The sequence below is a fragment of the Sorex fumeus genome, unplaced genomic scaffold (genome assembly GCF_029834395.1).
Source record: "Sorex fumeus unplaced genomic scaffold, SorFum_2.1 ptg000043l, whole genome shotgun sequence".
Lineage (NCBI taxonomy): Eukaryota > Metazoa > Chordata > Mammalia > Eulipotyphla > Soricidae > Sorex > Sorex fumeus.
Window position 1 is genome coordinate 8,949,220 of NW_026606100.1, and position 24,068 is coordinate 8,973,287.

The 24,068-nt window shown below is 44.9% G+C and overlaps 1 protein-coding gene across 2 annotated transcripts in view; it reads right to left on the minus strand.

Moving 5' to 3' along the window:
- The window catches only part of PAPSS2 (3'-phosphoadenosine 5'-phosphosulfate synthase 2), a 101,225-nt gene extending 78,040 nt beyond the window's left edge, over nucleotides 1-23,185 (minus strand). For both annotated transcript variants that reach the window (XM_056120458.1, XM_056120457.1), the window contains exon 1: nucleotides 22,911-23,185. In XM_056120458.1, coding sequence (XP_055976433.1) covers nucleotides 22,911-22,937 — 27 coding nt within the window. In that variant the 5' untranslated portion in view covers nucleotides 22,938-23,185. The remainder of the gene's footprint in view (nucleotides 1-22,910) is intronic.
- Between the last annotated feature and the right edge of the window lie 883 nt (nucleotides 23,186-24,068).

Sequence of the window (24,068 nt, forward strand, 5' to 3'; positions counted from 1 at the left end):
TGGTGGTGGGTGGGCGGGTGGGGGGTCCCAGGACTGCTCCCACTCATGCTTAGGGGGCCAAGAGGTGTTGGGAAGGGAACCTAGGTCCAGGGCATGCATCTTAACCCCTTTACTATTGTGACAAATTAAATAAGGAATAGGGCAAATTTCCAAGGATAAGGAGTCACAATAGCCAAGAACAGCTAAGAAAAAAACTGTCTCTGGGTTTTTCCAGAAAACTGTCTTTTCATTATGTAATGGTAAAACAGGACTACGATGGCAAGCATTTAAAATTTCCAGCTGGAATATTTAATTTTAGATATTCTCAAGGAATGCAGTAATCACAGAAATGTGCCTAAGTCTACATTAGCTGGTAAACTGATCTAACATTTCACAAAGTCTGAAAAGGGTAGACTGCCTTCTGAAGCAGAGAAAATCCATCTGCCACTAAGGAGATGGTAGCCTTCCTGTGACAATGCTTTACATGTGCATAAATGAAGGATGCAATCTAGGCCAGTGGTCTTCAACTACCCTAGCACTGACTCATGCTGGTCCACAGGTATAAAATGGCTAAAGTACAGGGATCTAGGCCGTGGTGCTCAGATCAGACCAAAAAAGGAACCTCCCAGTGTGCTTTTAAAAAATTTAACATAGACCAACAAGGAAGGTTCTCAGGACTAGAGTTGAAGCATCCATATTAAGCAGAGTTTTAAAATATCAGTGTTTTCAAATAGCAGAGTTTTAAAACTTAAAATATTTATAAGGTCCTAATGGTATTTTAATAAATGATTGAGAAGAACTAAGGGAAGACAAATCTCAAAACATTAAGGAAAGAATTCATTACACCTAAATAATAAAGGTAAAAGGTAAAGGTAAAGCCCTCCATTTGCTCGAGCGGGCCCAGTAACATCTCCATTGGAGACTTTGTTGTTACTGTGTCTGGCATATCGAATACTCTCGGTAGCTTGCCGGGCTCTCTGAGAGGGGCGGAGGAATCGAACTCGGGTCGGCCATGTTGGCCGCTTGTAAGGTGAACGCCCTACCCGCTGTGCTATTTACTGTCACTGTCCTCCTGTTGTTCATCGATTTGCTGGAGTGGGCCCAGTAAGATCTCCATTGTGAGACGTGTTGCTACTGTGTTTGGCATATTGAATAAGTCACGGGGAGCTTGCCAGGCTTTGCCATGCGGGCGAAATACCCTTGGTAGCTTGCCAGGTTCTCCGACAGGGGCGGAGGAATTGAACCCGGGTTGCCTGTGCTGGCTGCATGCAAGGCACTGCTGTGCTATAGGAAAGGAAAAATCCCAGGCAGGAGTACAGTAAATCCTACTAGGAACTGACAATAAATAAAAGAGACTGAGAATAAAATTCTCATTAGATCTTGCCTTTATGAACAACAAATATGCTTGATTAAAATAAATAACAGTAAAACCATTCATGCCATTACCATCCAGTGATATTTGTACTTTTAAAAATTAATTTCCAAACTTATGACACACACACACATATAAACACGTGCATGTGCACACACACACAAAATATATATCTGGTTCTAAAACTTTTTAATTTTTCACGAGAGTTGATCTAGTGATCTTGTCAAAAGCCAGGAGAAGTGACTTTATAAAGACATATACAGCCCTTGTCTACATATATGTCTTTAAAAAAACATTGTAAGTGGTAGCGGCCAGAATCAATGCTCAGACTATGGGCGTTAGGATGATTCTGAGAAATGGACCATTTGAATGGGGTCTTGGATAATAAAAACACAATAAAAACCCTCCCTTTTGTGACCTGATATATTGAATTTTAGCCAAATAGGAGAAAATTTTAAAAAAATTTTTATTGAATCACCATGGTTCACCATGGGCTGGAGCAATAGCACAGCAGTAGGGCCTTGCACGCAGCTGACCCAACCAACCCGGGTTCAATTCCTCTGCCCCTCTCAGAGAGCCCGGCAAGCTACCGAGAGTATCTTGCCGGCACGACACAGCCTGGCAAGCTACCCATGACGTATTCCATATGCCAAACACAGTAACAACAAGTGTCACAATGGAGACGTTACTGGGCCCGCTCCAGCAAGTCGATGAACAACGGGAGGACAGTGACAGTGATTGAATCACCGTGAGAACAATTACAAAGCTTTCAGGTTTAAGTCTTGGTCATACAATGATCAAACACCCATCCCTTCACCATTGCACATTTTCCAACACCAAGAACCCCAGTATTACCCCCCCAACCCCTCCAGGAGATAAAATCTTAAACTATGAAGGTTGGAGAGACAGTACAGCATAGGACTCTTGCCCTGTACATGGCTGACCCTCAACTCTTCCAGGAGTTATCCATGAGTGCACATTCTTAAACCAGAGATATAGTTGTATCATATGTGTATATTTCCCCTAAGTCAAGAAAACTTATGGTAGCTTATGGATTCATTCTCAGAAATCTTTTTTTTTCATAATTTTATTTATTTATTTATTTATTTTTCTTCTTATATTTATTTATTGAATCACTGTGGGAAAAGTTACAAAGCTTTCAGGTTTAAGTCTCGGTCATACAATGATCAACCACCTTTCCCTTTACCAGTACTCATTTTTCACCACCAAGAACCCCAATATACCCCCCTCCCACCCCTCCCAATGCCTGTGAGGCAGATGATTTCTACTTAACTCTTCTCCACATTGATTACATTCATTATTTCAACAAAAGATGCACCATTATTGTTTAGAATTCCCCCCCCAACAATCAGAAATGCTGAAAAAGCATTGTGAAATACTTTGTTTTCTCTAGCTGGTAATGAGAATCATATAATGTAGTGTGGCCGCGATAGTGACTGTGCGATTTTGAATTTCTCCAAAGAGCCAATAATTACGAGACTGTGCATCTGGTGTAATGGCTGTGCCAGAGAGCCATGCGTGGGGGACAACTCATGACATCAGTAGGGAGTGAAGGATGAGCTGCAACCATCCCCCTTCCCATGAGACTGCAGTTGCCCCATCACCTCCTGAAGCTCTGAGCTTTCCTATAAGCTCTGAGGCGGCAGCCACCTTGCTGCCGGGGGGGGGGGGGGGGGGGGGGCGGGGGAGGGGAAGGCGGAAGAGAGCAACACCCTTTCCCTCCTGGGGAGGCATGGCACCATAGTCTATTCGCTTTTCTCTCGCAAGCTGCCGCATTCTGGATTAAGTCCTTTTGCCTCTGGAGCCATGGCTGTGCCAGAAAGCCGCTTGTGGGGGGTAACTCGTGATTTTGGTAGGATGTGAAGGACAAGTTGGTACCGTCCCCCTTCCCATGAGACTGCAGTTGCCCCGTCACCGCTGGCTCATACCTGGCTTTCCAATAAGCTCTGAGGCGGCGGCCACCTTGTATGCAGTCCAGATGCATTTCTGCCACAAGCCGCTGGGTTTTGAGATTTTTTTCTGAGTCTCTGGGATCATGGCCGTTAATCAGCTTGATCAGGAGCCAGAGAGGCTGTTTGTAGGCGGCGACTCAGGGTCTCGTTGGAATGGGGAGGAAAGGGCTTGCTCCACCCCCATCTGGTGAGGCCCCGCGTGTCTTGTCAATGCAGGCCCAAGCCTACTGTCCAGTGGCCTCTGGAGAATGGCAGTCATCAGGCCGCCTGGGGGAACAGGCCAAGGCACAAAACTTATTCCCACCTGGAGTGGCCCAGAGCTAGTAACTCACTGCAGGAACAGGACACATTTCTGCCAAAAGCCTTTGGGTTCCGAGATTTGTTTCTGAGACTGTGGGATCATGGCCATTAAGCAGTTCAATCAGGAACCAGAGAGGCCATGCCTCCAATTATATAGCTGAGCCGGAGGTGGTTTGTGGGTGTGTCTCCCACATACCTAACTTTTGGCCATTTACTTTCTTGGTAAACTTTGCCCCAAGTTTTTGGGGTCTGGCCAAAGGCACAGCAGCATTTTTGGGGTATCTGAAAGTCTGACAGTGCCATCAGGCTGCTGATGCACTCACCTCACAGGTACAGATTGACCTGCTGGTGGCACCATACCCCCTTCAGAAATCTTTTTAAATGGTAAACACAAAGTATTACAAAGAAGAAAAGGAGTGCAGATATCAAAATGGATTAAAAAATTTCTACACATTTTTAATTTAAAAATTAAAAAAATTTCCCATATTAAATAACAACGCTGTTCAGACAGGCAGCAAGATTAGCTGTCTGAATTTTGTAGTAGTAAGAAACAAAGAACTTCCATGATATAGGCAACAATATAACATGGTATGGAATGTTCTGCTTGATTTCTGTTGATGACATAATCACAGTTACTATTGTTGCTATTGTGGTTTTCTGTGCCTTCATTATAAGAAGTGATTGAAGGAATAAGGCACTCGCACTGCACACAGCCGTCTCCAGGTTGATCTCCACACACTGCATATGGTCCTCTGGAGCACCTCCAGGATTAATCCCTGAGCACAGAGTCATGAGTAAACCCTGAGCTTGGCTGGGTGTGGTCCAAAACCAAAAAGCAAACAAACAAGCAAAAAAGAATTGATCAATTCTATTACAGGTCATAAGCAGTATTTTCCCATTCAAGTTCACAACTTCCTTGAGTTCTCCGGTCCCTAGATAAAGATGATAAAGGCTCTTATTCATATCTTTATTCATCTCAGCTTGTTTATAATTCTCTAGGAAAGGAAGAACATTAGGCCACAAAGTACTCAAAATACAATGGGTATTTCATAGACAGATTTCCATAAGCCCCAGAGGATACAGAACACCAGGCAGCCACAAAATACTAGGGAAAAGGCAGAAACATAAGAGAACTTAGTGAATTTCTATAGCTAAAATTCACATGCATTTAGTATTTTTTTAAGGTTCTGCACATCTTAAAGAAATACATAATGACTGGAACTAGAGGGATGGTACAGGGATTAAGATGCTTGCCTTGCACGCTGATCTTGGCTTGATTCCCAGCACTGCAGAATCATCATTTCTTTAGCATCACCAGGAATGATCCCTGACCACAGAGCCGAGGATAATCCTAGAGCACTGCCAGGTGTGTCTCCAAAAGCAAGCCATACCAACAAAATATACTGTGTCTTGCTTATAAGATACATACAGAATGTCAAAAGCTCACTTCTGAATGGATGAAAAAATAAGAGTTAAGAGAAATAAACAGGGTATAAATAAAATAGTACCAAATGAGAAATTGGTGAAAATGTCGATTCTTAGTGGCTGAAACTATAGTAGGAATGTTGCCTTGTATACAACTGACCTAGGTTCAGACCCTCCGCACCCCATATGGTCTCCCAAGTCCTGCCAGGAGTGATCCCTGAGTGTAGTATTAGGAGTAAGTCCTGAACTTCACTGGGTGTGGCTCCCCCAAACAAACAAAAATATTGCTTCTAAGTTGTCTGGCAGATATTTTGAAAAAGGAAACTGGGACTGTTACAGAAACAGTTTTCAAATTATTATACAACCACCACTACCATTGCCAATAAACAAAACAAAACAAAAAAGACCCCATGAAATTCAGAAAAATATGACCCTTTTGGTACTAAGATCAAGAGAAATTTCCCCACGATTTGTTATGAGGAGAATGTCATGTGTTCTTATGAATGAACAATGACCTCAATAATATTACAGGAAACATAACAATGAGTACCGTAAACATTTTATAAAGAACAAAACAGTGGTAATATAATTAATGAAATTCAATAGGGGCTCGTGATGTCAAGCTAGGTATTCAATTCTCTGAATTCAGATGTGAGTAATAAAACAAAAGGACACTGGCATAAGCAAGTCAACACTGAACATCCCCTACACACTTACCCTCCGATACTAGTCAGCAGCAACAGATATCAAAGTTTTCTTAAAGGGATAGAAAACAAATGTTTTCACTATTACAGACTATACAGACTAATGCAATACTCATCTATGCCATGAAAGCAGCTGGAGAGAATGTGTAAATGACGGGGCTTCATTTAACGTTTTAAGTTTTATTTATAGATACTGATTTCTTTCTTTCTTTTTATTTTTTTTAGCTTTTTTGGTAACACCCATTGATGCTCAAGGGGTTACTCCTGACTTTGCACTCAGGAATTACTCTTGGCGGTGCTTGGGGGACCATATGAGATACTGGGTATCGAACCTGGGTCGGCCATGTGCAAGGCAAATGCCCTACCCACTGTACTATCACTCTGGCCCTGATTTATTTCTTAAAATACACAAAAACATTTTTAACTTGTAGGTCATTTCAAAATAAATGGGAGATTGGATTTGGTGCAGACTGTAACTTATTAACCACTAACATACAGGTGCAATATTTTCCCCACCTGACTCCTATATCCATCTTTTTCCTGAAGCCTCTGCTACATTCACTTTGTTAAGTATTAACTCTTTCCACATTCTATATGAAGCTATAGACAATCCAAGCAGGATGAAATACACGTTGAGAACATGGAATCAGAATTTCTTTGTTCCCTGAAGATAAGAAGGTAATCCAAGATGGATTAGCTGCAATTTGGGAAAAGATTTAACTTTTCTTCTCTTTAAAATAAGCAGAAACATACACAGCAGGGGAGAAAGAAATGTGAGTGTACAACTTTCTCTATTCCAAAGAGATCATGTGCTAATATTTCTAATCATATGAAATGAGGCCAGGGTCCAGAAAGATGGTACAGAGATTAAAGACCAAGTCTTGCAGGAAAATCCCAGTTTAATGCCTGATACAGCCACCTACCAAGCATTGCTGGTGCAGAACTGGAGGCCCCAGAGCCCTGTCAGGTTGGCCCAGATAATCTTTGGTAATTCCAGGTCCAAGAAGGACAGCATTCTCAAGCCCTAACACTGAAACTCCAGCTCCATTGACTGAGCATTTCCAGAGCCCACAGAACACAGGCTGGAGACGTTCATATAAAATTGCACTGTCGCACTGTCCTCCCATTGTTCATCGATTTGCTCGAGTGGGCCCAGTAACATCTCCATTGTGAGACTTGTTGTTACTGTGTTTGGCATATCGACTACTTTATGGGGAGCTTGCCAGGCTTTCTCGTGTGGGCAAGATACTCTCGGTAGCTTGCCGGGCTCTCCGAGTGGGGCAGAGGAATTGAACCCAGTTCGGCAAGGCAAAAACCCTATCCGCTGTGCTATAAAATAAAATAAAGTTATATTTGTCTTTTTCAGCACATAATTAACTTGCTACAATCTCTCAAAGAATTTATTCTAAGAATCATTCAGATATCTCAGTTTTTGTCATTTTGAAGATGAAATAAAATGCAAGTGACTTGACAAACTTGGGTTGTCTCTTCTATACATACCCAGAGAAGGACCAGGGGAATTCACCTCATCTCTCTACACTAGTATTCTCATTTACGGTTTGTCATGCCTATGACTACTCATGCTGGAGGGCTACTAGGATAACTAATAAGAAAATTTGTGATTAAGTGTTAATGAGTATGATGAAAGGAAGGTATTATGCATTCCCAGGGGAACCCTGCTACAGTGCAGGGAGGTGGCAATTACCCTCATGGAAGCACAACACACCTCAAATTGAGCCTTCTCAAAAAAAAAAAACTTGAGCCTTCTCGTAATGGTCACTGCATTTGGAAGATGCAATCACACAATTGCAATGTTCAACGCAGATCTTAGGTGCTCTTCTGACCACTGGCCCTGCACTCTCCTTTGGAGGCTGGTTTTGGTTATCTATGTGCATTTTTGTGATGTTCTTCAGCCACTAGTTCAGATAATGAGGCTGTGTGTATGACACATGCTCCTTGAATCATGAAAGATTAAAATTCTGTGCTGAGCTGTAGAAATGCCAGAGAAACCTCTGATACATCCAGAGAACAGGCCCATAGCTTGTGAAGCTTTGGGAACTTGTAGTTCATGAATGCTCAACTGTGCAGGGCTGGCATAATGAACAAGGCAGGGTCTAGAGTTACATGTAAGTCACTGCAATTATTTCTAAGGACACTTATTCTTGAGTGTACGCATTCACTCACAAGAACACTGAAGCTTTGTACCATGAAGGTGAAATGTTGGGTTCAATTCCAAATACTACTGTTTCTAAAACTGGCCGCAGTGCCTCATCCAAACTAACATTTATTGCCTTCTATGGCATCTGCTAAAATCCACATCTTCTCCTTTTTTTTTTCTTTTTGGGTCACGCTTGGCGATACACAGGGGTTACTCCTGGCTCTGCACTCAGGAGTTACTCCTGGCGGTGCTCAGGGAACCATATAGGATTCTGGGAATCCAACCCGGGTCGGCCACGTGCAAGGCAAATGCCCTACCCACTGTGCTATCTCTCCATCCCCACAATCCACATCTTCTATGGATTAGAACACATTTCAAAAATCCCCCCAGGAAAGTCACTTTCAAAGCAGCAGCATCCTTTAGTTTCTTTGCTGCATTCATCCGCATCTTTATAAAGGCAAAACTGAAATGCATGTTTAAATAATCAGGACAATCTGCATTCTGACAGCCACAGTCTCCATTACATGTATCATATTAATGAAAGGAAAAAAAGAAGTGATGGAAGACATGGCACTCATAGTATATCCTGAGGCAAGTGATTAACCGCAGACTTATAGTTCTCAGCTCTAAAATTAGAATTTGTTCGGAGATTCAGGCAGATAGCTCTCATATTCCCTCAACCAAAGAGTATTCTCTATTTGGGGAAGACTATCCTTTTTGATCAAGCATGGGGTTTTGGGAAGGACACACATAGTGGAGGGAGGAAAGGGACACCTGCCTAGCCAGTCAGATCAGCGAATCAATCAATGGAGTGACAAGTTGCAGCCACATTACCCTCAGATTCTCAGCTCTAAAATGAGGGCAAAAACATGTCCTGCTTCTTGGGCTAATGTGAGGATGAGAAGGGATACTGGACAGAGAGTTCCTGGATTCCTACTTAGGGACTCCAGCTGCATCAACAGGTATTTTTCTGAAACTCAAGGGAAACTTACATCATCAAGAATTAATATGACAGGGGCTGGAGCGATAGCACAGGGGGTAGGGCATTTGCCTTGCACGCGGCTGACCTGGGTTAGATTCCCAGCATCCCATATGGTTCCCTGAGCACTGCCAGGAGTAATTCCTGAGTGCAGAACCAGGAGTAATGCCTGAGCTCGGTGTGACCCAAAAAGAAAAAAAAAAGAATACGGTAGTGTGAAGTTTAGAAGAATTATTACATCACAACCCCAACACAGAAGAAAATGGAAGAAACCAGTATTAGGGATGACCCAGATTTCTCTACCCAAATCCTTAGGACAGAATTTTACATCTAAGCTCTTTGGAACTGTGAAGACCTGGATACTGTGATCTAATTTCAAGACTGTGACCACTCCCCACTCCTCTGAAGGGGTTCAGTCTTACTCTCTGCCACTGCCCAGCCCCTGCCTCTCTCTGCCACAGGAGCCTGGGATCTGGCCTTCTTTACAATGGTCTCCTGAGAACCAGATCCAAATCTGTCTGACTATTATCAGAGAATAAGGTCCAGAATTGCTAGAAACTTAAGAGTTTTTGGTGTTTTTTTTGACAGAATAACACATCCACCCCCAACTGTTTCTTCTGAACAACATGGAAGGTAGTTTTTTTAATTTCACAATTTCATTATCTTCCATATCCAGTTATTAATATATTTAAAAGCTCTGACTTTCAGTTGGGTTATATTTTTTTTGTGTGAAGTCCAGGGAGAAAACTCAAGTGACAGAGCACAAGTTTAGAATGTGTCAGGCCCTGGACATGATCTCTGCCACCATATGTTCCCCCCACCATCCCCAGCACCAGTAATGACAGGTGTGACCCCTTAGCATTGCACTTGTCCTCATCCCTCCAGCACCACGGGGGGTGGGAGGGTGGTGACCCCTATAAAAATAAAATAAGTTATTGTATAAAAATGCATTGGTGGTTTGGATTTCCTTTATCATCTACAAATGACAGTCATAGCTCGGTTTAAGTAATAGCAGCTCTAGTGGAAACAAATCATTGTTTATGTTTGCTTAATATTACCGTGGGGGCGGGGGAGGCTAAGTAGTAAAACTATTACCCAAACTCAATGAGTGGGCAAAGAAAGAAAGTTTATTTTTCCATTATTCTCCTCATGTCACCATGAGAAAGTAATGTGGACTAACAAGAGTCATATGCATTTGCTTGTGCACTTTTACTCTTTTTTAAAAAAGTGCTGGGGGATGTCTCTAAATAGATTTCATTATTATTATCTTGAGATATTAGCACTAGATGACTGCCAAAATATTTTACAAATGAAGCAATAATATATTCCTAGTTACCTAATCCGGCTGTGTTTGCTACTTGGCATTGTGTCATTCCCCCTATGAAATAAACAACATATTAACCACAGAGGAATTAATAAGATTCTGGCTTCTCCTTTGAGGGAAACTCTCCAGAGACTTATTCCAGTTAAATGAGTTTCCTGCTTACTATTTTTCACAAACTTCCTTCGTGAGACGGTGAGACAAATCTCAAAACACGTTATTGCACAGGAAACCTCTAGAACAGGACCCGCCTGTTCTAAAATGTTCAACACTAGTGATAACAGGTCACAACAGAGCAGGAATTTTATAAACACAACTGCTCTAAAAATGGAAACTCTTACTAAATATGCAAATTCCACAGATGGAATTTTAATGTTTGGGTTGCATTAGATCTCTTTTATCTGACTAATTTAAACAAAATGGATACATGCAAATCTTCCATTTTTCTTTCTTCTTTCTTATTTTTAAGGAACCACTTAAAACATTCTTGTATTAGTGACTGTTGGTCCCCAAAGTGCCATTACTCATATGCTTCAGAAAAAACTTTATTGGGATTCAACAATTCACCTGACAGGATCCCACAATATTTGAAATCTACTTAATGGCCTTTCATGAACTTAGAAAACAGGAGAAAAGGTAGATTGAGAGATGAAAAGGAAAATGCTGAGACTTACAACAGAACAAAGACTTTAATGTGCAACTGAACTTGGATCAACTTTTGCTAAATGTATCATGCACTGTGTAATCATCGGCATCTGTTTTTGAAAAAATAATTATAAACCATTTGAGAAGGTGGAGGAAGAGTGAGTGAGATTGGGCTAGTGGTTGAATTTTCTAAAGAAAAAGGCTGACCAAACAAAATTTTTCAAACTGAAGTTATACTCACACACACACACACACACACACACACACACACACACACACACTGCTCTTTGGTCTGTATTTTCTATCTCCAAGGGTCAAAAATTAAACTCTTAATTGAAACCATAATGTAATGATGATTCATTAACAGTTGATTCAGAAGGGTTTTTTTTTTTAAACTTATGGAAAATGTTTCTAAGTAAATAAGAAAAACAAAGGTATAAAAAATGGGTAGGGGGTATGGTGCCACCAGCAGGTCAATCTGTAACTGCGAGGCGAGTTCATCAGCAGCCTGATGACACCGTCAGACTTCCAGATACCCCAAAATTGCTGTTGTGCCTTTGACCAGACCCCAAAAACTTGGGGCAAAGTTTACCAAGAAAGTGAATGGCCAAAAGTTAGGTATGTGGGAGACACACCCACAAACCACTTCCAGCTCAGCTATATAATTGGAGGCAAGGCCTCTCTGGTTCCTGATCGAACTGCTTAACGGCCATGATCCCAGAGACTCAGACAAATCTTGGAACCCAGTGGCTTTTGGCAGAGATGTGTCCAGTCCCCGCAATGGGCTATCAGTGCCGGACCAGCCAAGGGGGAAAGGGTGTCATCCCTCTGCCTGCTCCCCCTTTGCGGTTTGGTGGTCACCATCTTCCATAGGCCACTGGATAGTCAGGATTGGGCCCGCAGTGACAAGACACGCGGGGTCTCACAGGATGGGGGTGAAGCCGACCCTTTCCTCCCCACCCCAACAAGACCCCGAATTGCTGCCCACGAACGGCCTCTCTGGCTCCTGATCAATCTCTTAATGGCCATGATCCCAGAGATTCAGAAACAAATCTCAAAACCTAGCAGCTTTTGGCAGAAATGCGTCGGACCCAACAGTAGGTTACTGTCATTGGGACACCCCAGGGGGGAAAGGGTGTTGTCCCTCCGCCTGCTCCCCCTTGGCGGCTTGGTGGCTGCCATCCTCCAGAGGCCATTGGAAAGTCAGGTTTTGGCCCGCAGTGACGAGACACATGGGGTTTCATGGGATGGTGATGGAGCTAGCCCTTTCCTCCCCACCCCAACAAGACCTCGGGTTGCCGTCCACAAATGGCCTCTCTGGCTCCTGATCAAGCTGCTTAACGGCCATGATCCCAGAGACTCAGAAACAAATCTCAGAACCCAACAGCTTTTGGCAGAAATGCATCTGGTCCCTGCAGTAGGTTACCGGCACCAGGCCATCCCAGGTGGGAATAGGTTTCATGCCTTCCCTTGTTCCCCCTGGTGGCTCTGTGGCCGCCATCCTCCAGAGGCCACTGGACAGTCAGGTTTGGGCCCTCAGTAAGGAGACATGTGGGGTTTCACGGGATGGGGGTGAAGCCGACCCTTTTCTCTCCGCCCCAACGAGACCCTGAGTTGCTGCCCACAAACGGCCTCTCTGGCTCCTGATCAAGCTGCTTAATGGCTATGATCCCAGAGACTCAGGAACAAATCTCAGAAAGCAGCAGGTATTGGCAGAAATCCCTTCAGATTTAATTGTTAAAATTTCAGAATTCCAAAATTTTATGTTATTTATAACCAGCAATAGAAAACAAATTGTCTACTGTTACCTTTTCAGCAGATCCGAGTGTTGGGGTAAAATCCCAAATAACAATGGTAGGTCTGGTGTCAAAATATTGAATGTAATCAAAGTAGAGACAGAGTAAAGTGGAAATCATCTGCCCCACAGGTAGGGGGAGGGTGTGGAATGGAGGGGGGGTATACTGGAGTTTGTGGTTATGGAAAATGGGCACTGGTGAAGGTACAGGTGTTTCATTGTATGACCGAGACTTAAACCCGCAAGTTTTGTAACTGCTTTCATGGTGATTCAATAAATAAAATTATAAAAAAAGAAAAAAATGGGTAGGACATCTTTCAAAGGGCATCTGATAAAGAGAGAAGAGCTAGGTGTGCACTTAGGTGATCAAAGTATCAGTGTAGTGACAGTATCACAGCCAACAGATCAACAAGACCACAGACCTTAAAATTCAAAGACACGAAGTATCAACTGCAATATAAAGGACTTGAAAGATGAGCTCCCAATTCAAAGAAATTGTACCGTGGGGAAGTTGCTTGTCTTGCACGGAGCTGACGTGGGTTCGAATCCTGGCACCTGGTGTCTGAGCTTCACTAGGAATGATACCTGTTTACAGATTCAGGATTAAGCCTTAAGCACTACCAGATGCCCCAATATCACCCCCTAAAATAGACGAGCTCTTAATTTTCCTTCCACAAGTTAGCATTCTTTTAAAAATACGTTTAAAAGATCACAGCCTGAATAAAAAGTAGAACTCTCAGAGCTTCAACTGAATTGAATAAAAAACTTTTGAAAATGTATGAAAAGTCAGTTGAGAATTTCACTGCTTCTGGCCCAAGGCCACAACAAAATTTACTGGGCAGAAGATTGAAAGAATAGGAAGGCCGTGGGTGGGTGTTGCAATTAGAAAAAGCAAACGCTCTGTTTATAATAGATTTAAAGATGGAGTTTGAATGAGCAAAACCACTATAATTAAAAAATATTAGGCCTTAGTAGTTATATTTAATTATGGCAAGCACTACTTCTGGTTGGGTCATTCAATAAATATTTATTGAGTGAACGAAGTGAACAAATGCATAGATCAGGATTTGAAAGGAGCTAAAAGGAAAACGATTTTACAGGGTTTTTTTTGTTTTCTTTGTTGTTTGGGAGGGGCCACTCCTGACAATGCTCCACCCAGGTGTTCAGAGGCCAGAAGGGCTTTACTAGGGAGCCAGGGATGGGACTCAGGGCCTCGCATATGCGGTGCATGTTCTTTGCCTCTTGAACTATCTCCCTGGGTCTTTAGTAATCTTAAAGAAACCAAAACTATATGCAATGGCACCACCGGCAGAAGACCAAAAAGTCATTCCAGGTTTGGGGGTTTTTCCTTTTAATATCCAGGAATCAAATAATTTTTAACAGCAGCAAAATATAAAAATAAAAATCACCACCAAATTTTTCAACTGCTGGTCATGCTAGAAATGGAAAGGTATGAATTATGTGCAATTAAATGATGATCAGGAAAGGGACTACAGGAAAATGAAGTAATGGACATCAATCTTAGATGTGATTGTAGGAGGTTTAAGCTGCAAAATTAAGCCTGTAAATGAGTTTTTAAAGCACACACTCAGCTTAAATTAAAAAGAGAAAAGTGATTGTTAGATTACTAAGTTTATACAGGTGTTTTGTAGATAAAAATACCTTCTATAACAAAATGTATAAAGCAGGGTCAGAGAGATAGTACAGAGGGTAGGGTGCTTGTCCTACATGCGGCCAACATGGGTTTGAATCCCTGGCAATGTATATGGTTCCCTGAGCACCACCAGGAATGATCTCTGAACATAGAGCCAGGAGTAAGACTTGAGGACAGTCGGTGTGGCCCTAAAATAAACAAACAAGAAACAACAAAAAAATTTAAAAATATATGATTTTTCTGTTACTAACTACACTGTTAAGGCAAGTATTAACTTAGCTGAAAAATCACCTTTATCGATGTAGATTTTGATGTATTTATGATTGTAGAAATATTCTGATACAATTCACATACTTTTATTGCTAAAATTTAAAAATATTTGATGCCAAACAGGTTGGGGCTGGCATATTTATGTTGCAGCCATGTTTCCAAAATACCAGTCAGAGGGGCTGGAGCGATAGTACAGCGGGTAGGGCGTTTGCCTTGCATGCAGCCTACCCGGGTTCGATTCCCAGCATCTCATATGGTCCCCTGAGCACTGCCAGCAGTAATTCCTAAGTGTATGAGCCAGAAGTAACTCCTGTGCATCGCCAGGTGTGACTCAAAAAGCAAAATACCAGTCAGAGCAAAGTTAACTTGAAGAGTAAATGTGAAATGCAGAAAACATTGCTGATAAGATTTTAAAGGAAGTCACACCAACGAACTGATGAAAGTGATTTTATATGTCACACAATGTCAGAGGCAAGTTTCAATATAGTGATTCATTCGTGGAGAGAGAAACAAACCTTCCATCTACTTTAAGTTGCAAAGAATTATTTGGTGATCAAAAAGGCAGGGGAAAAGGAAGAAGAGAACAAAGGCTGTAATAAGTTCAAAGTTTCTAATCAACCAATTAGCCTTCTTGAGAAGCATTTTTGTTCTTCTTATAAAGAAGAGATGGGAAGGGAGCTGAGAAATCAGTCTGAGCCTTTTGAATTTCTTTTGTTGATCTTTGTGAGTATTTTATATATCCTGGGTATCAAACCTTTATCTGATGTGTTAAATGCAAATATTTTTCCCCATTCAGTTAGCTGTCTTTTATTTTAGTCCACATGGTTTTTTGCCATGCAGAAGCTCTTTAACTTTATGCATTCCCATTTGTTTATTTTTCATTTTGTTGCCTTTACCAGTGGTGTCATGCCCTTTAATAAAAATCATTTAAAAAAATCAGTAGGAGGGCTGGAGCGATAGCACAGCAGGTAGGGCATTTGCCTTGCATGTGGCCGACCGGGTTCGATCCTCAGCATCCCATATGGTCCCCCAAGCACTGCCAGGAGTAATTACTGAGTGCAAAGCCAGGAGTAAGCCCTGAGCATCGCTGGATTTTATATATATATATAAAGGTAAAGGTAAAGGCCCTCCCGTTGATCATCGATTTGCTCGAGCGGGCCCAGTAACGTCTCCATTGGAGACTTTGTTGTTACTGTGTTTGGCATATCGAATACGTCACGGGGAGCTTGCCAGGCTCTGCCATGCAGGTGAGATACTCTCAGTAGCTTGCTGGACTCTCCGAGAGGGGCGGAGGAATCGAACTCGGGTCGGCCGTGTTGGCTGCATGCAAGGCGAACGCCCTACCCGCTGTGCTACTGCTCCAGCCCATATATATATACATTCAGTAGATCCTGAGAATGGAAGTTCTGTCCTTCCTAGTGCTGGACTTAGGGAGAGAGAGGTCAGATTACTTCAGAGATGATGAAAGCAAGGGGCACTGGGCTTAATGCTGATCCCTGACAGACGCCAGAGGAGAGATGAAATGAATGACCTCCAGCAGCCTCAGAGCCCTCAAAGTCCCAGCCTGGTCACACCAGAGCTGGGGTCTGGAAGCAGGGACCCCAGTTAGAGTTGTCCCCATTGCTTACTGGCATAGCATGGTGACCTCAGGCCTCCAAGGAGAGCCCTGAATGGACAAGGCAAGGGGTTGTGACTGAAAGGCCTTGCCAACACAAAGGTGCTTGAGCTCACCTGACTCTAAGAGAGGACAATGGACATCTGTCTCTAAAGACATGCCACCCAGAACAGGTGAGTGTCCCTCACCCCAGATCTTAGCACTCTATATGAAAACACATTTTTTGGATTAGCGGGGGTGGTGGTGGGGGGGTGTTTGAGCCACACCCTATGGTGTTTGGGGCCTAGTACTATACTGTGGAGTCATTGTCAGAAGTCCTTGGAAGACCAAACGGGGGTCACCCACATGCAACCGTGTACTATCTTTCCAGCACCTATAAACCAGTGTTAAATTTACTTTTTAGATGTAAGTTTACTTGCTTTTAAAGTGCTCCCTTCAAGAAATTGATACAGGTATGGTAAGGTAAAGGCACACTATGGAATATTACTGAAACACAGGAAGCAAGAAGAGGTAGCTTTTTTTTCATTCCCAGCATTGTTGGGTTCTAGGTTCTATTAACCAGTGCTTCCAGAAGGACAGATCTGAATGCCAGTGATAGTATGAAATAATCAAACTGGAAACAGCAAATAGCTGACCAAAGTATCAGGGCAAAATCTGTGGGAATAAAGGAACTCATCAGGTAAGCAAGCAGGGATGTACTTTTCTCATGAGAGCATACACTCACTGCTGGGGCCCACTTGAATGGATTTTGACAGCATCTCAGGGGGTATGAACAGAAACCCATGACCAGAATCCGTGAGGGGTGGGGGCATAAATACCTTCCTCTTGAAATCAAAATAAACATGTGAGGGGCTGGAGAGGTGATGCACAGAAAAGGCATTTGCTTTGCATGTGGCCAACCTAACACCCCATATGATCCCTGAGGTCCTGCCAGGAGTGATGCCTAAACGTAGAGCCAGGAGTAAGTAAGCCCTGAACACTGCCAGGTGTGACCCCCTGCCCCCCGGTAAAGCAAACCAAAATAAACAAATAAAAAACTTAAAAAGAAAAGGGTCTTTCTTACATGAAGTTGCACTCCTAATAGGCACACTCAAGATAGAAGAAAGGTGCCTGCCAAAGAGGCGGGGGTTGGGGGGAGGCGAGGGAAGGGGATGAGAGGGAAACTGGAGACACTGGTGGTGGGAACTGTGCTCTGGTGGAAGGACGGGTATTGGAGCATTATATGACTGAAACCCGATCATGAACACCTTTGTAACTGTGTGTCTCACTGTGATTCAAAAATTAAAAAGCATGCAATTATAGCACTGCAAAATAAAGGAAATTTAGCAGAGAGATGGAATGATTTAAAATAATTAAATTGATATTCTAGAAAATAAGAAATCTTTAGTTAGAAAAATCAAAAGAAACTTGTTTTGGCAGGGAAGGTGCCAGGGATGTGATTCAATGGTAGAGCTAAAGCTGAGCACTGAGAGGCCCTGGGTTCAGTCCTGTGAAACAAGAAAAAGAGGAGGGTTTAGAAAGTGGGGGTGGTGGCTGGAGAGACAGCACAGTGGGTAGGGCATTTACCCTGCACACAGCCGACCCTGGTTCAATCCCTGGCATCCCATATGGTCCTCTGAGTCAGGAGTGATCCCTGAGAGCAGAGCCAGGGGTCAACCCTGAGCACTGCCGGGTGTGGCCCCAAAAACAAAAAACGAAAAACCAAAATAAAGTGGCAGGTGTCGGGGGTTGTCCTTTTGAGACGCTGTATTCAGCATCTGCCCATTGTGTGCAAAAATGTGACTCGGATTCATTACACTTATCACCTGACTGGTTTAAAAAGGTGTAAGTGGTAAATTTAGGCTAACATGGCCCCTGACAGTGATGCTGCTCAGACACAGAGCAGAAAGGAAAGCAATTTCTCTCTTAGGCATCTTTCATTTCAAAGAATGTTTGCAAGCAGTTTTTCCATGGGGAATGACAAATATTATCCTGTGATGAATTCCATATCCGTTTATGTCTCTTTATTGAAAATCTACTCTAACAGTCTGAAATTCAGGTTGCTGGACATCGTGCATTTCAGCTTCCAGGTGCACAAATCCAGGGGAGGAACTGACATTATATCTATGTTTATTTTCTTTTACTTTCTGTGTTTTCTGCAGTCTTCCAAACACAAGGCTTAATGAGTTCCCACTGCTATTTAGTGAAAGATTTGGAGATGAACAGTAATCTCAGAGGACTGAGACTGACATCATCGATTCGCTGCCCCGACCCTCATTCCCTGAAGGTTCTGTGTTCGAGCTAAGCCTAATTTATCCCCTAAGCAAACCTCAGAGCCATGTGCATTAACAGAAATGTGATGAAAGACAAAGACTATCTCAGAGACATAACACTCAGAGTTAACTGCATGTATCTTTAACTGTAAATGTCCAAACTGATCGTCTTGGTACGACAGCACAAGTTGAACCACATTAATTTTGGCTCTGTGTTCAGGAATCGCTCCTGGTGAGGCCTGGGAGACCATATGCAGTGCTGGGGATCACACCTAGCAAGTGTAACTTGCTGTCTATCTGCTGTACTAACTCTCCGTCCCCAAACACATCCCCAAACACATTAATTTTAAGGTAGATCCAGAAACCATTAAAGATGCAGGAAGAATGGAGAGAAGTTAATTCAATGTTTACTTAAAGATTGCCTTTTTTGGCCAGTTTCCAGCAAAATATTGCTACTTGGGTTGCTCTGGTATGTCCACATCAATAATCAACCTTTGCTTTCTACCAGCTTTTCACAATAAGGACTCGAATGGTGAGTCCAATACTTTGTATTTGCTCTTATTAAGTGTGTTATTACGTTTACTTTTTTTTTCTTTTTGGGTCACATGTGGTGATGCACAGGGGTTACTCCTGGCCCATGCACTCAGGAATTACTCCTGGCGGTGCTTGGGGGACCATCGGGGATGCTGGGAACCAAATCTGGGTCGGCCGCGTGTAAGGCAAATGCCCTACCCACTGTGCTATCGCTCCAGCCCCGACATGTTTACTCTTATTAAATTTTCTTTTTTTTTATTGAATCACTGTGAGATCCAGTTACAAAACTTTCATGTTTGAGTTTCAGTCATACAATGATGGGACACCCATCCCTCCACCAGTGCACATTCTCCACCACCAATGTCCTGAGTATTATCACCCCCGCCCCCTTTGCAGCCCTCTCCCTGCCTCTATGACAGACAATTTTCCCCATACTCTCTCTCTACTTTGGGGTATTATGGTTTGAATCTTATTAAATATTCTGGTGGTTTATTGTGTCTTTAGGATGGTGTGCCCCATGCTTTCTTCTCCATACTTGACAAACTATGATGGAGTATGAAAAACAGCAATGATTCTGATGATGATGGCAATATGGTGAAAGTGATCATAGCTACTGTAGACAGGGTACCTGTGCTGGCCTAGAACTATTTAAAACTCATATATCCTCACAACAACTCATATATACTCACAACAACTGTTAGTGACTATTATTAACTTTGCTTTACAAATGCGGACATTTTCGGACAAAATGGTGTATCCTGAAGCAGAAATATAGCAAGAGCAAAAGCGTGAGCACAAAGTTGAACAGTGCTGCATTAAAATCCTATCTGCCATGGCTTTTCTCTTCCCCTAAAGATGGGCTTCAATACTCACAGCCACACTATGGGAAATTATGTGTCTAAACGCCTGGTATCTGGTAAATGCTTGCTTCCTTCTGATGAAAGCTATGTCTTGCATTAGGAAGCATCTGCAATTAGTTTCAAAAAAGAAACGTACAGGAAAATGATTTCAAGGTAATTTTAAAAGTAGATAATCTCTTACAAACATGAAGAATTTTATAGTTTTCAATATCACTTCACTGCTTCACAACCATGGTATTATTAATACTTTGGAAAATATTTTGGTATCTTGGTTGACTTAAAATTTTTTTTTTTTTACTTTCTTCTGGTTCTGCACTCAGGGATCACTCCTGGCAGGGCAGGGGAGGCCATCTGGGGTGTGAGAGATGGAACCCAGGCCGGCCATATGCACAGGGTAAGTGCCTTACCCATTGTACTATCTCTCCAGGCCCTCAGCTGACTTTTTGAAAATTGAGTGTCTCTGGGCATATTAACATTGTGGGCCTGGAGACATGCTAATCCAGGAAATGATGCAAGAAGACAGTAGGTCTTTTCCTTTCTTCCAAGTCCTCTGGAGGCATGTCTTCTAGAGCATTCTAAACTGAAAGATTACAATCATTCAGAATGTGGCAAAATAATCTTGGGAAACAAGCATCCACTTCAGTAGACCACCAAGCATGTAGTAGGAACACAACAAATATTTGAAGCTGCTGCGGGGGCTGTGATGCAAATTCACTGTCCTATGCTTATTAAGTGAGGAAACAAATGCAAAGATTCCTGCTAGTCCCTGAAAAGTTCTATCCAGGTTTACGTTCATGATAGTTTCAGGGCAAAAGGACTCGCTCCTCAATTAATCACGCTGCTGGAGAGATAGCACAAGGCTTAGGCGCCTGCATTGCGCCGGACAAACCCTGATTTGCTCCCTAGCACCTCCTTGAGTAATCATAATCACAGACCACAGAGCCAGGAGCAAACCTTGGGCACCACTGGGTACGGCCCTCAAGATAAATAAATCAAATAATTGATTTGTTCAGAGGTCAGATGATGTGGACAAAGTTTGTATTTGATCTTCAAGATTTCAAAACACATTTGATTTTAACAACTGAAATTTGAGAGATTTTATTTGTGCGCACAGCAGGCTTGCTATACTCAACACTCCCTGTTGCTTTTTGTGGGAATTTGTGCTGTGCTTGGATTATATTCATGTTGGCTAAACAGAAATTCAAAACTACTGTCAGCTGGTTCAGGTGTTCGTTTAATCCTATACAGTATGTGCACACAACCCAAACAAATAAACAACAACCAAAAAAAAAAAAAAAGCTCAAAGAGTATAACTAGAAAAAAAATCAGACATGCCAGTACTCAAATTTCTTTTTTTTTTTTTTTGACTGTGCCCTTCCCACCATCAGTTTGCAAATACAGTTTGCAAACCCTCCACTTCACAGGTCCTTATTGACTAGAGACGTGAAGGGGTAAGTTCACCTGGTCCTACATTCCTAGTGCTGGACAAAGCCCCCATCAGAATGAGAAGAAATTATGAATGAAAGCAGGGAGGAAGAGTTAAAACTCTGCGGATATAATAAGCTACCAGGTGCCCCTGCAGTTTGTCATTCAGAAGTCACCATTTCAAATTTTATAGCTATCAGCCAAATTAGAAATAAAACATGAACGATTTTCCACTCGGTATGTTACCATATTGAGAACCCTCCCTCTATATTTATTTTTTTGGTTTTGTTTTGGGGCCTCACCAGTGATGGTTAGGAGTTACTCCCGGCATATGTATGGGATGTGGAGGTTTGAACTCGGACTGGCTATGTGCAAGGCAAACGCTCTATCCTCTGTACTAGCTGTCCTACTCTCCACTTTAAAGTCATTCAGTATCAGAGGCAGCTGGGCCCTGGTCGTGGTCCCTTCCCAAACTGAGGCCGCCGTGTTCCCCCGGGGATCCTCCTGTGCTCCCCTGCAATCCCAAAGATTCCTCTCCCTTGTCCTGCAGCTGGGCTGGAGCGATAGCACAGCGGCTAGGGCGGTTGCCTTACACGTTGGCTTACCCGGCCAACCCGGGTTCGATTCCTCCGCCCCTCTCCAGCAAGCTACCCAGAGTATTGCCCACCTGTGCCACATTTGGTATGCCAAACACAGTAAGTCTCACAGTGGAGATGTTACTGGGCCGCTGGAGCAAATCGGTGAACAACGGGAGGACAGTGCTACAGTGTCCACGGGTCTCTCCACCCCCATTCTTCCCAGTTGTTTTTCTCCGTTCCCCCTTTCTCCATCCAGGTCAATGCTATCTCACCCATTGGTACCATTTAACAACAGTCACGGACGTGCCCTGGGCGCCTATTTGGAGCCACAGCCTAGTCTAATCTTTTGAGAACGGCTGGTCGGTTCAGGCACCCCACAGCACCCGAGATCCTCAGTAAAGACGCGGTGGGGTCGGGCCCTCCCGCGGGCTGGCCTGGAAGACCACCTGGGCGGCGGCCCCGGCTCCGCTCTCGGAGTCCGTCGGGGACGGGACGCCGCCCGCGGTCAAGCCTCGCGTCTTCGCTGACCGGGGCGGCCCAGGTGAACTGTGGACCAGCCCGAGCCTCCCGCGAAGGGCGCTCCTCCTCGCTCCGCCACGCCGGGGCGGGGCCGGGCCAGCGAACTCCGAGGTGCCGCCGCTGCCCATCGGTCCGAACCGAGCTGAACCGAGTTCAAGGTGCGCTGGGCGCAGCCGTGCACGTCTTGGGTGCGTCTAGGACTCGCCGTTCCCTCCGGGAAAGTGTGCAACGGCAGCGCACTCGAGGGGGCTCCGCGGTGGGCCAGCCCCGGGGGCAGGGCCGCCGAGGTGTGCCCGGCCCCGGCCCGCGCGTCCCGAGACAACGCCCGAGGAGAGATGCGCAAAAGCCCTCGGGGGCGTGGGCGTGGGAGCGGGGGCGGCCGAGGACCGTCTCTCCCGCTGCCCTTCGCCGCCACCCGCTCGGAGGGGCGGGGGTTCCTCCCGGGCGCGGGCAGCCGGGGGCCCCCCGCGGTCCCCGCCCGCGCTCCCGCTCCTCCCGCGCCCCCTTCTCCGGGAGGGGCCCCGCGCGACGGGGGCGGCCGGGCCCACCTACCGTCTTCTGCTTCTTGACCCCCGACATGCTGGCTGGCGCGCTGGAGCCGGGAGCGGAGAGGCGAGGCGCTGGCGGCGGCGGCGGCGGCGCGGCTGAGCGGCTCCCGGGGAAGGAGGTATAAAAAGGCTCCGCAGACACGTCGCACTTCCCTTGACCGGCCCCCTCCTCTTACTCCTCCTCCTGCCGCGCTCCTCTCCGCCCCGTCGGCGCTGCCAGCGGCGCCCAGCCCCGGGGACCCGGCCGCCGCCTTGGGCGGGGTCCCCCGCCCGGTTCCCGACCCGCCCGGGCGCCCGGGCCGATCGGCCGCGCCGCGCCGGGCAGGCCCCGCCGGCCGCGCGGGGTCACGCTGGTCCCGGCTCAGCCGGTCCCCGGAGCGCCCCCAGCCGCCGCCCGGCTCTCCCTCCCGGCCCCACGCGCACCCCGCTCCCGGCGCCGCGTCTAGGAAGGCTTCCTGCCTCGGGGTCCCAAAGCACGTCTCGGGCTCAGGGCAGGGATGCTCGAAACTGCCGGGCCTGTTGGCCGGGTCTTGGCGGGCAGCGTCGCCGAGCGGTCCTCCCCGCGCTCGCCCGAGCGCCCCTGTCCCAGGCAGGGACTCCTGATTTCTCCCCGTCACATTCGAAGCGGTGGAGGTGTTTCCCACACCGTAAGGGTAAATCTCAAGGTGTATTTTATTTTATGTTATTTTATTTTGCCTGGTAAGCTGCTTCACCCCGGGGCTGTCTCTCTCCAGTGTCCAGACTGCACCAGCACCCCGGGACATGATGCTGATTCTTGTCTGCGCTGCGTCGGCCAGGCTGAGAGGTACCATTCAGCGCATTCATCCCGCGGGGGCTTCCCTCCCGTTTGACAGGGGTCAGCAGGTGGCTCCTCCTCAACAAATCAGATAAGTAAGGGCCGCCCAGAAAATGGCCAATGGGAATCCAGCCACTTGACCCCTAAAATATCCCCATAGCACTGGTGTGTTTTCAGCCATGAGGATGGACCTGGTGAGGGAAGAGTCTAAGGAAGGCCTGGTTGGGGAGATTTATGACGCTTAGGGCTCCAAGCGTTTATCAGAGGTTAACAAGAGGCAAGTTCTCTTACAGATCTCCAAAGTATGAGACAAGCAGAAGTGGGAAGGAAACTATGACTAATTTTTGTTGGGGGCCATATCCTGCA